General features: G+C 39.0%; 1 protein-coding gene across 1 annotated transcript in view; it reads left to right on the forward strand.

The window, feature by feature from the left end:
* Window positions 1-1,674: 1,674 nt before the first annotated feature.
* Window positions 1,675-13,570, forward strand: part of jph1 (junctophilin 1) — a 45,999-nt gene continuing 34,103 nt past the window's right edge. Inside the window, exons 1-3 of the mRNA XM_015395040.1 lie at window positions 1,675-1,798; window positions 1,903-2,432; window positions 6,360-7,128. Coding sequence (XP_015250526.1) covers window positions 2,054-2,432; window positions 6,360-7,128 — 1,148 coding nt within the window. The 5' untranslated portion in view covers window positions 1,675-1,798; window positions 1,903-2,053. The remainder of the gene's footprint in view (window positions 1,799-1,902; window positions 2,433-6,359; window positions 7,129-13,570) is intronic.

The following is a 13,570-nucleotide window of genomic DNA, read 5'->3' on the forward strand; positions in this document are numbered from 1 at the left end:
TACGGAAGAGGATTTAGGCCACTGAAAAAATTAAAAAAGTTAACTGATTTTTTAATTTAATTACTGTATAAAATAAGAAAAAAGTCAGAATCCTGATATTAAAGTCAGAATTCTGAGAAAAAAAGTAAAAATTCTGAGAAAAAAGTCAGAATTCTGAGAAAAAAAAGCCAGAATTCTGAGATTAAAGTCAGAATTAAAGCCATATTAAACTGAAATAAAATTAAACAATCAGTTAACTTTTTAAGTTTTTCAGTGGCCCTAATCCTCTTCCATAATAAAGCATCAAGACTATGGAGGAAAAAACAAGTACTGTGTAGCAAACAAAAACTGAATTAAATAGTTGCCCAATGTTCTTACTTTCACATTCTTCAAAATCCCCCTTCTTTTCTGATAAGCATGATCTCAATGAGCTTCACGGTTTTCCAACAGTCTAGAAGAAGTTCCCAACATCAGTAAAAACAAAACAGTCCATTGAAAAACAAAGTTTGCCCAAACCTTGGACTAGTAGTGACAGAGCTTATTAACATATAAAATGATGCTATACATACTTTTACTACTGAAAGCTGTCACCTATAATGGTGCATGGTTTTAAGTATAACAATTTTTAAATTAATATTTCTCTGTAGTATTTTCTTATGGCAAAACTCAGATTTTCCATATCACAAGTTTTAAAAATGTTCTATTTATTTGCTCTTATAATGCAGGTTTTTGCATTGCTACCGATGTCATTCCCTTTAGCATGTTAACATTTGATCAGGTGGAATTGATAAAGTTAAAAACACTTTATGGGGTTTAATGTAAAAGCGAAGTACAAAGTAATGTCAGCTTAAAATCTACAGATTGTTTTCAACATTTTATACCATTTAACTGGAGCAGCAACCATATAAGGCCTCCTTCTGCTGCAGTTATAGTATGATGGAAGGCTTCTGACAGCTTTGCACACATCACTACTGAACAGTGAACCTCTGTTTTAATACTTTTCAAGCAAAAGACAGTGTTCGTCCAATATTACCCAGTATTTAGCAGCACTGTCAGTTTTTCCTTTAAAAAAATAATTTACATGCCGAAATGTAAATATCAGCTCATCAGAGAACTCCTTCCACAGTGTTATACATTATAGATCTAGGAAAGCATGGAAAAGCTGTGCGCAACACCCGTGGTTGTACAGCAGAGGGCGTCCTTATCCTTTTCTTTGATTTGGCAGCCATCTACCAGATTTAATCAGCCCTACAGAATACTACATATTCAATATATAATTAAAGCAAATATAAACTCTGAGTGAGATTACTCTAATTTTATTTCTGATCCCCCTTTGAGTGTTCGATAGATATAATGATCCCATTATGCCTTTATTAAGAAATCGTTATTTGATGAGGTGTCGCCAAAATAAAAACTTATAGACGGATATTTTTAAAAAAAAATATTCCAAAAGAATGACAGGATACAATCTAATAATTAATAATTATGACTTAACAGGTTTGTCGGGAATTCAGCTACTGTCGGAATTTACACCTGTGGCCTACGAGGCGCGTCTTTCAAATATGGCACAAATATAGAGGTGCCTTATTTTGGAGGGGATGAGGCGCCGGGGCCATTTAGCCGGGGGTGGGAGCACGTCGCGCAGGGATGAGAGTGGGAGGTCCTTTGTGGCGTGACGTCGCAATTGGCCCGGTGTTTTTTTTTTTTTTTTTTTTCTTCTATAGCAGGGTCTCCATACTTCTCTATCTCCCTCGGTGTTCAGTGGGTGAGAGGGGGGAGACGAGCTACACGCAGAGGAGAATCCGGGCGTGCGCCTCCGGTAAATGACGCCCACCATTCATGCATTAACTCTCCCCATTACGCATGCCTTTTACATATCTGTGTCTGGGTTTCCTCATCCTCTGATTTCTCCCTCCTCTCTAGTCATCATCATTATCATCATCCTGCTTGCCATCCCTCTTTCCATCACAGCGCCGGTTCTGGAACAGCCCACTTCGGTCCTGGAGACGCCCGAATCTGCAGCAGCAGCGGCAGCAGCGCGATCTGCGTTCTTCCCCCCCAGCCTTTTATCTGAATGACGGGCGGAAGGTTTGACTTCGACGACGGTGGCACTTACTGCGGGGGGTGGGAGGATGGCAAAGCCCACGGGCACGGCATCTGCACCGGACCCAAGGGCCAGGGCGAATACGCCGGGTCCTGGTCGCACGGCTTCGAGATCGTAGGGGTGTACACCTGGCCCAGCGGGAATACCTACAAGGGCTACTGGTCCCAGGGGAAGAGGCACGGGCTCGGAGTGGAGAATAAAGGCAGGTGGATCTACCGAGGAGAGTGGAGTCACGGCTTTAAGGGTCGCTATGGGGTCCGGCAAAGCCACAACACACCTGCTAGATACGAGGGGACCTGGAGTAACGGGCTTCAAGATGGATATGGGGTGGAAACCTACGGCGATGGCGGTAAGAGTCCTCAGTGCGTCTTTAGGAGATCATGTGTTATGCAGCCTATGTGTGGGTTGACCATATTTGTGTGAATCTACATATGATTCCAGCTGGGATTGCGCGCAGCAGTTTCCTCAACCTCTTTCTATAATAATAATAATAATAATATATTATATGTGGGTAAACTTGCTTCTTTTATGACTCCTTGTTTATATTGGGAGTGTATCTTATTTGACAACTACCGGTTGCTCTTCGCAGGCTGTGGGAGGAGTGAAAGTCCTCTTCAGTGGCACCATGCCTGATGAAGAGGGTGATTTGACATCAAAGCAGTTCAGCCCACTTAAAGCATATCCAGAATAATAATCTCTATCATTCTGTCATGTTTGTATTGAACATTCTGTCTTAAACCAACCCCCCAGCAAGTGTGTGTATGTTGGTACCCATATAGATTTTGCTTAGGCTGCATTGGCACACATGCTGCCTGAGCTCACTTGTGTGCAATATAGGGGAAATTATTGGCAGTTCCTGGTGGGCAGTTTTTAAGTATATATAAAAAGATATTACATAATTAGAGGATTGGTCAAAAATACTTATTTTTTCCACTTTTGATCAACAGTTTATATAGATGAAAACTAAATGTCAAGTTATGCAACCGATCACTGTCCCACTGTTTCATATCATCTTGGGCTAAATTTTTAGCCCATTTCCTATTTTATCACTCATATGAGATCAGGCTTCATCAAAGGAATTAGAAAACATACCAGCTGCTTAGGATGCCCCACAGGGGTCAGGAAGTTGGGATTACATGTCTGAGAAAATAAAAATACAGTACTTTATTAACTGATTGTATAAATCAGGTGTGATGTATAAGTGTGGGGTATATCCCAGTAAAAACAAACAAAAACAGCTGTTTGGTTTGCCAAATTGAATATACAACAGGTTAATTGAATTTATTCCATGGATAACTGCTCTGTGATTATTTTTTTTTTAAGCTTAGTATAACTTTTTAAGGAATTGATCTGAAAAGGTGCCATTTTTTTATGTTTAATTTTATACAAAATTGCTTCTTACATAAGTTTTCAATACTTATGAACTGGGGCTAAGTGAAACTTTCTTTTATAACAAAGTCCGGAATTACCTTTTTATTTTGGGCTGTTTGTGTTTGGATGGGTTTGTTTAGAATAAGTTTTCTATTTAAGAGGATCTGTAATGATTGGAACATGTCTGCATCATGAAGGTTTGTTACCATAATTCTGCACATTAATTTTTTCAGGTTTACTAGCATGCGGGAGTTAAATATTTGTCAAAGGTCAAAAATATAATATATAAGATACATCAGTTGTAAACTTTTATTTGTTTTATCCATATTAACTAATGAAGATAGAAGAGAATGCAACTACTTTTAGCATTTATTTAATCATCTTTATTTACTTTAACACAATTGTTTTATGTCCTACCCTGCTAACATGGAACAATTATGTTAAATTAACTAAATAGGAATAAGTAAATGGTTGAATAATTTTTTTCAGTATGTTAAATAGGTTTTAAGGTGCAGGTTTTTACATAGAACAACTGACTGCACAAAAAAGAGCAAATCTAAACCAAGTACACTTTTCAACAGTACAAGTTTATTTTAGATGATGATGATGATGATGCCAGAGAAAGTGGAAAATAGATGGAAGCTTTCTCCAGTTGCAGAAAGTAATAAAGAAGGCCTGCACTATGCCTCCTGCAGCATTTGTTGCTACTTACTGCCAGTCAGCTGGCTGAAGGAGGACTCGAACAGTTTTCCTTTGCTTGAAAAAAGACAAATTGATTTTTTTGGAAAAATATCTAGTTGCAAAAAAAGTTTAGCTTAAATCTACCTCCAAAAGTTATTGTTCATTTTTACATTCATACATAGGTCTCTCCACTGTAGCAATAAGTAGAGATATTAAATAAAATAACAATAGCAAGTACCAATAACTTAAGATATAAAATTAACATAACCATAATGCCCTGCAATGGACTGGCGACCTATCCAGGGTGTACCCTGCCTCTCGCCCGTAGACAGCTTGAGATAAGTACAAGCACCCCCTCGTGACACCACTTGGGATAAGGCTGACGGAAAATGGATGGATGGATAAAACCATAATGATTATTTATCTATATTAGTTTAGCAATGTTAGGCATATTTGTGGCCTTGTTTAAATGACATTAATTGTCCATAGCTGTATATTGGTTATGTATTCTCCAGGTGCACAGTATTTATATTGTTAAAACACTTTACAGTACAGTATTTTATTGTTTATTTTTTTTGTCTTTACTACTATGTTCTTATATATTTTTTTAAGCTCCACATTTATGTGACCATTTATTCTATAATGTGTTTGCTGCTGTAAACAGCAGAAATTCCCCATTATAGGACAACAAATGGATTTTCAATTCTATTCTATTCTAATTACATCATTTTATATTAAAAAAAATGTAATTTAGAGTTGTGGGGCAAACAAAAAAGGACTCATGATTACCTAATTTACATCAGTGATGCATTTTACCACTTCTATTTGGCTCATGAACCCAGGCTGGTGAAGATTGGTTTACCCCCAAGTGATGAACCTGTCTTACACTTCAGCTGTCAGGGGTCACAATCAGGGTCTAACCTGAAAGTACTTGATTCACAAACAAATCTGTGACCTGAATATTCATTTTCTTGAAGTTGCGTATTGCTCCAAACATATCAGTCATACTGGAAGTCAGAGAATATTTCTAGTTTATATTTTGTGTGTGTAAAAATAAGCACAACATAACCACTGATCTAATCCATAAGAAGGTTTTTCCAACGTGCACAAAAAAAAAAAAAAACTCTTAACCGATGCCTTATGGTTCAGAATAAATACTTTACATATGATGGGCACAGATTGCTGGGCTCAGTAAATCAGCTGATCCTACAGGATCTACTCAACATCTGGCTGTCTGACCCTGCTGCATCCTGATCACTTGATCTGCAGGGTTACTAAATTGGACTGCAGCGCACAGCCAGCCTTTTAATCTTACACTGTTTATCCATCTGAATTCCTGGCCAGGCTAGTGTAGTTTTTTTCCCATGTTTTTTTGTTAATATGTGACCACAGGAGCTTTTTTCATTGTGTTCTGAATTGCAATTGGAGCAACGTATTAATTAGGAGCAGGATTGTAATATGATGCTTTGAAGAAGCTACATTAGACTAACACATGCTCACTGGGGCTCAGCAGCACAGAATGGGATTAATAAACTATTCTCCTCATTATGTGACTCATAGCAATTCCCTGTCGTCACCAGCAAACAGATAAAAGTAAAGTTTGCCTACCATCAGTGAGAAGAGGTAATTGCTGCCCGTAAATAGGATCCTACCTAAATGGTTCTTGTTTATTCCAAGCAATCACTGAATCTGGTCTTTAAATTAATTTAGCTGAGCTCTCCATCACTGTTCAAAAGAGCACATTTTATAAACCAATGTACATCTAGCACCAAAGCACGCTTCTTTTATCCTGTATGTAAGGTGTGTTAACTACAGAACCTTTGTAAATTTGGCAAACCCCTGCAGAAATGCCCTTCATACTTTCCTACAGCCAATAGTCTTTGTCTCTTCTTTTTACTTAGTTGGTTTTAGAAAGAGAAGTTGTGGAAACAGCTCAGTTTTTTCCATTTACGACTATTAAGTTGTTAAAAATATATTAAACAGATTACATTGGAGTTTTCTCTAACAGTTTCCAATCTTCACTTAGATACGTTTCTAAAGATTGAGAAAGTTTCCTCACTTCAAAATATTTTCACATTGTAGGCTTGATAGTTTCCAGCTTAAATAAGGAGAAATACCATGACATAAGCAGCATATGTAAAGAGCTTATAAGAAGCCAGTGATCTAATTAGAAAAGTTTAAGGAAACCCCTTCAACTCACACATTCATTTCTACTTGCCCCTAGGAACCTATCAAGGCCAGTGGATGGGGGGGATGCGTCACGGTTATGGTGTCCGTCAGAGTGTTCCCTATGGCATGGCCACCGTCATCCGCTCCCCGCTTCGTACCTCCATGGCCTCCTTGCGCTCCGAGCAGAGCAACGGTGCAGTTCTCCATGACCTCTCCTCCCCTGTGGACACACCAACAGGAACCCGTGGCGGCTTTGTCCTCAACTTCCACTCAGACAGTGAGGTTGTCACCGGGAAGAAGAAAGGCCTTTTCCGCCGGGGATCTCTTTTCGGCAGCCTCCGGCAGTTGCGCAAGTCTGACTCTCGGACCTCTATCTCCAGCAAACGCAGCTCAGCAAGAAGTGACGCCACCATGAGCCGAATCAGTTCAAGTGATGCAAACTCCACCATATCCATCGGTGACGGTGAGCTGCCAGACGAGGACCTACTTCTGGAGGACCATGTTGACGCAACCACAACTGAGACCTACATGGGCGAGTGGAAGAACGACAAGCGGAATGGATTTGGTGTTTCAGAGAGATCCAATGGGATGAAATATGAAGGAGAATGGCTTAACAACAAGCGCCATGGCTACGGGTGCACTGTTTTCCCAGACGCCACCAAAGAAGAAGGGAAGTACAAAAATAACGTTCTGGTGCGTGGAATAAGAAAGCAGTTGATTCCTCTTAAGAATCCCAAAACCAAAGAGAAGGTTGATCGGGCTGTGGAGGGGGCGCAGAGAGCTGCAGCCATTGCGAGGAGTAAAGTGGAGATAGCTGCTTCCAGGTACTGTGATGTTTATTTGCGCTTGTGTGTTCATTTATTCCCCTGTATTTGCATGTGGGTGTGGACTGTTTAAACAAATAAAGACAAAAGTACCTCCTCAGGTCGTTTTTGTCATAGACTGACTGCACTAAATTGTCCAGTGATCCGGTTCTCCTCATACACCATCAGCAGTCAAGAAATCTGTGTTGCCGGGGCAATCGACCCTGGAAGAAGGTTCTGCTTCTATTCTCTGCACAAGCTTTTCATTCCCAGAAAGATGGGTCAGGCGTCTTTGTTTGCACTGTATGCGTGATTCGTGTGTCTTTAGAGTTCATGTGTTGGAGCTGTATGACCCTTAGCAGTGCCCACACCAAGTATTGCTCTGATGTGGCATCTGCTCTTTAACAGGTGAATGTGATGTGACCTTTTCATCTAGAGCCCCCCGCTCCCTTCTAACCCCCACCGGCACCACACTGGGGGCTGAGAGCATTGCTTTGACATCCTCTCCTTTCATTGCATCAGGGAATTGTACGAGTGATGACTGAGCGAAAGAGTACAAGCTGGGAAAAGGTTTTGATGCAATCAGGCATGGTTGATTTTTGTTCCTGCTCTCCCAAGGGGGGAACATAAATTTGCATGTTTGAACTTATGAACCGCAATTTATAACATTTGAAATCCCAAACATCTTAGTGCCATTCATACTCAAATAGTTAAAAGATAATTTAATTTAATAATTTGGTGCAATTATAGAATACTCTTTAACTAGCTTTCATTTTTATATTGCCTATTTTTTGCCTTGTATTAAAAAAATAGAATACGGTAATTTCAGATTATGAAGATCTCAAATGTTGAATTTCAAATATGGTTGTTATCTTATTTGTAAATGAAAACAACCTGCAGTATAGAGAGACATCATGCATGTCAGAGAAGGGCCATTGAGGTTGAAATAATCCTACCAGGAAAAGAGAAAAATAGCGGATGTTTTTAAAAGCAAAAGGCCATCTGATATCCTTTTTGGTTGTTTGCAGAAGGAAACACTAAATCCAATGCATGGCATTAAAGCAACACAGAGGAAAGGATTCGGTTTGTACAAAGTGTTTATATCAGACAGCAGGTTTCCCTCCACCTAACAGAGTGATCTAATTACCCTCTCCATCGTACCCTGCAGTCTTAAAACTACCTGCCATGATATTTTTCAAGAGTTCGGTTATGTACTGAGCTACATAAAATAAAGAGTCGTAAGCAGGTTACATAAGTCTGATTGTACAGTACAGTGCCCTGTGAAAGATTCACTCGCATTGATCTGGATCTATTCACATGACTCACGGTCTTTGATTGTGCAGCGTTCCCAGAGGACTCAGAGGGAAACAGGCAAGCACAGTTGGAGAGTGAAACGGATTAAATGGTATGAGTTCTAAGAGAGAACGACTGGAGGAGCTGCATGTTTGCTGAGTTGATGGTTTGTGAGGGCAGAAATGATGGAGAACGGGGGAAAGGTATGGACAACCCCCCACCCCCAGTGGATTTATAGCAAAGTGGAGCTATCCCATCCGCCTCTGGGATGGAGCTGATGACCTCATGCTTGTGATGAGCTAATCAATATAGAGCTAGTGTGATGCAGTGGAGCAAAGTTCTCTGTCTCTCATTCACGGTTATTTTGCCCGCCTATCTTTGCAACAATTTCACTCCCCAGCTTGCAAACATGAAGGTGTGTTTGTGTGGTTAAATGAGGCCTGGAAACTGAGATAAGTGACCATGCCGCTGAAAGGTTTTACAGACTCACGAAGCTTCTCCTCCGATTAACCTTTTTTTTTTTTTTGGTACAGTTCATCAGTTTAGGTAACTTGGTAACTCAGTACTTTCTCTGCAGATACACAGATGCTGTGTGCAAGGCATTGTAAGGGCCTTTATAAGATTTCCGCCTCATGTTTAAATTGTCACTTCATATATACAAATCAGAGGTGTTAAAAGAACTTTACTGGTGCATGTCAATAAATTATAGACATCGATAACACCATGTTAATTCTGATGAATAAAGCTAACAGCTAAGGAAAGACCTGAAATTTAACTCCTCAGAAAACTACTGTGAAGTATAATGGAAAGTTTTGTAGAAGGAAAAAGTATAAAAGGAAAATGTGCACAATCCAGTTTCTTGAAAGAAGAACCACCAGATGAAATAAACTGAATGAGCTGACAGCTGCCATTAAAAAAAAACTTCAGTTTTTTTAACATCTTGGCAGAAAGACAGGCAGTTTCCCTCCGTGCCATGTCACACACACGCAGTAATTCATGCAAAGAAAACCCTACAGTACCAAGTATTGAGATCATATGTCGCATAGTAGATGGGAAAAATCTCTAATAGGCTGACATTTCTATAATATTATAAATTTTTGGTTTATGTATTAAATGAATGGCAATTGTGAATTTCCTTTGTTATTGATTGATAAAGTCATATAAAAAGATTTCATATACACGGTGTTATATATTGTAAATTAGACTTTTTTGGTCCAAATTAAGTCATTTATAAAGGTCACATGGTGGCTAACTTGCCAATACCGCTGTCTTTTAGCAAGATGTTTTGTGGGTTCAAATCCATGTCAGGCCTTTTCTGTCTAGCTTTTCCTTGTTGTTATGTATTGTTATCTGTGCCATCCAAAAAACATGTATGTTAGGTCAATTGTAGGTGTGTATCCTATTGTTGCCTGGTGAACTACTATTAACCTATGCAGGGTTTATGCTGCCTCTTACAAACTGATTTCTGGAAATAGACTTGCTATCCTGCAAATATTTCTTTTTAGTTTTCCGGGATATGGGACATGCTTTTCAGGCCAGTTTGTTGTTGCCTTAACATTAAACATAGTAACTTTAACCGACTTTGTTGGGTTGAAAACTTTGTTGGGGGGGTACTGTGACGGCAAATTAGTAAGATGAATTAGGCTAAAATCAATTTGACAAGTTTTATCAAGACAGACTTCAACAAGATAGAAATATCTTGATATTTTTGTTATAATGAGACCTTATGGTGTGAGATCTCCTTAAACCCTTATGGTTTATGTAACGGCAGAGTATCAAAGTGAATAGGAACGGAATCTTGTTCTGTAAAACAGCTAATTAAGCTCCTTTTCAATACTTCCATTTAAATAAGTAGTGGAGTGGCTGAACACGTGCACTTCTATCTATATGCATTCACTTATTCAGAGCCCAGTTATTTCCGCTCATGAACCCCTCACATACATACACACTCTGTCACACACAGTCTGCTAAACAAACATACAGAGAACATGCACTGTGTGTGCGTCCCTGCTAGTGTATCAGTGCTTACTGCTGCCTAAATAAGGCAAGGCATCAGTTGGCTTATCAGCACCAGCCAGGAATATATACCCGTCCCAACACTGATACAGGCCATGCCATCTCAGTGACACGACCATCTCTCCTAAAACATGTGTTTAAATGTGTGTTTAAAGTGTTTAAAAATGGGGGGGGGGGTTACTAAACGGAATTGGGCAAAGCTTTCTGAGAGTACCGATGTGAAAAAATGTTTGTTACGTGTTTGTGGCTGTTGTGTCCGGGCTGTTTGTTCATCACCTGCTGTGTGGGGTGACCTCAGCCACACACCACCAGCTCCTTTTTTGGGGAAAGTTATTTAGCAACACGTGAGCAGAATAATCCCAGCCCTCTGTATAACATCAACTGTCCCACAACAGCAGGGGCTTCTTCTGAAGCAGCTGTACAGTCAAATATTTCTTAATATTTGACGTTCTCCTTTTGTGTTTATATTAATTTTCTTTTGAAGAACAATTACTATGACATTATTAAAGTATATATGACCTAAAGGTGTGATAAACGCCATGATTCTGAGATAAATCTACCCTCACGTTATAACATAGTGCAACATAACCTTGTTTTACTGAATCATATACTTAGATGTACACATACAAACTAACTGGCCAAATAGGGCTTATATATTGTTAATATTTAATTCTAGGGTCACTACCAGCTACTACATATGACAGAGCTATAAATAAATCTGCTGATGCAACGACACATCTCATCATCAGCTAGTTGAGCAGTTTTCAAATGACCCACTGAGCAATCAAGTTACGCTGTGAAATTTAGTCTTCTGTACCTCACTGCATTACTTTTATATGAAGTCTTAGCTTGCAGTCATGTGTCAGAGTAGGCACTTAAAGAAGTAATATAATAGCTACCCCATTATTAACAAGATCATTTCCATTTTGTGGTTTTACAGCAGCCTTTGTATTTATTGGTGCTTGTGTTACAAATGCATAAAAAGTCCCTTCTAGAAAATTAATTGAAATCATTTTAGTATGTTTATTTAAAAACCATAGCATTTACATGTCGTCAGACACCCCTGAATAAAATCCAACTGCCCATAGATGTGAATTTATAGATGTGTAATATTATCTTAGCATAAATTTGGAGGTTTTGCGAATGCATAGAGGATGGTGGGGAAAAAAGCATTGTGAAGACCAAGGTCAGGTTGAAAGTTCTTGAGAACTGAGCACTTCCGTGCATCATCTAGAAAATTAAATGCAAAAGCTGCAGCTGTAGATCTTCCAAGACATGGACTTCCATCTAAACTAACAGGTCAGATGAAGCCGCTGAGTTCTACAGCTCAGGTAGGAGAATCATTATCAACTGATAATGAGCTCCACAAATATGGCATTTATTGAATAGCTGCCAAAAAAACACCCATGCTGAGTGTGTGCGTGAATGGGTGAATGACTGAAAGCACTTTGGTCAAGTCTTCTGAAATTAAAAAGTGCTATATAAGTACAGTCCATTTACCATAAAACAAATACATTACTGAAATAAAGCTGTAAGGGTTTACTTTTTCAGCACAAAGTGTAGGGGACAGGTAAAACGGTTGTGGAAGGAGGATGCTAAAAATCCCCCTCAAAAGCCTTTTCATGTGGTTGAACATGATGGTGGCAGCATTATACTGCAGGGTGTTTTCTTTGTTTAGCTGGAGCAGGGAATCTGGTCACATTTTATTGGCAAATATATGAGGCTAAATACAAGTTGACCCTGGGAGACGGCTTAGGAATACAACAAAATATTTCAAACTTTGGGAGGTGGGTTCTCCGTTCAGCAAGAAGAACCTTTTTGGTAGCAATCAAGCTTCCAAAGCTACAGTTAAATGCTTCTGTTGCATATTCAGACCATACTCAAAAATTCAACATTTAAAACTTGCTTTCAATAAACAACCTCTATTCATCCTGATTGATCTTGGAAAATATTGCATTGTAAAATTAGCTAAAAAGAGAGTCTATATGAGCAAAGATGCTAAAAACGACCTTAAGCTAATATTTGAAGGAAAGATTGATCTACAAGGCATTAACTACTCTGGGTTGAATACAAATGAATACAGCCTTTTCTAGATTTTTATTACCTTTAAAAAAATTTTAATTCATTTTCCTTATGATATGTGCTACATTGTGTCAGTGTGATACTTTGAGTACCTATAAACTAGATTGAAGTGGATTAAATTAACCTTGTAATGATGATGTGTCATTCATGGGAAGAGTCCCATGAAGCTGCAGCGTGTATAAATGTTTATGCAGAATCTGATCATGATCTAGATTAAAGGCATAGTGAAGGATTGTCTTTTTCCAGGTGGATCATCAAAATAAGTGGTCCTCCTATTTATCAATCATTCTTGGTATATGTTTACAGAAGGCCGTCCTGCTTGCAGATCCCCATTTTCACTTACCAGTGGGGAGTCTGACATAGTGGAAAAATTGCTAATCTTTTGGAAAGTAAGCTTGTATGAGCGATGCAATCAGCAACTTTTAAACAGTGTGCACGAGGAAATGGGCGTGGGGATGCTCTTGCACGCGTTTAATAAGCGTTCCCTCTAGTGCGTGGGTACAGGATTGTTCGTGTGCATTTTTTTTCAAATGTCGAGAACTCTTTTCAAAAATCCACGAAAATCCTGCCCTATACCTTTAGATCATCTAAATTCTGCTCTAACTCTGACAGTTCGACATTAAGAAAATCAGCGGTTTAACTGTGCGCTGAATTTGACAGCTTTGAGTGATATAGTAGTTATTAAGTAGTACTGACAAATAAAGACATTTTCAGAAGGAAAGGATTTAGCTATTGTGTTTTTTCACTTCCTACTCAAATATATTTCTTGTCCCTGGTGGGAGACAGTAGGAAGGTGAGAATAATTTTTTTTTTCTTTTTGGCAGAAATTAGATCATAGCCTCCAGAAATATGAGTTTGTATCACTTCCAGATCACTGTGAAGATCCCCGATAGCAAAGCAGAAGAAGCAAGTGCACAGTATGCGGAAACCAAAACAAGATTTTCAGGGTGGGATTTATAGCCTTAGGGTTTGGGCTCTTTGTACCAAAGTGAGGAGATACAGAAAACGGTGGAAATGGTCGAAGTCAGATCGGCAGTAAAGCGCTGGTCTGTGTCATCAGAACTGGCGAAAG

Source organism: Cyprinodon variegatus, unplaced genomic scaffold (assembly GCF_000732505.1).
Source record: "Cyprinodon variegatus isolate N-32 unplaced genomic scaffold, C_variegatus-1.0 Scaffold721, whole genome shotgun sequence".
In the NCBI taxonomy this organism is placed as follows: domain Eukaryota; kingdom Metazoa; phylum Chordata; class Actinopteri; order Cyprinodontiformes; family Cyprinodontidae; genus Cyprinodon; species Cyprinodon variegatus.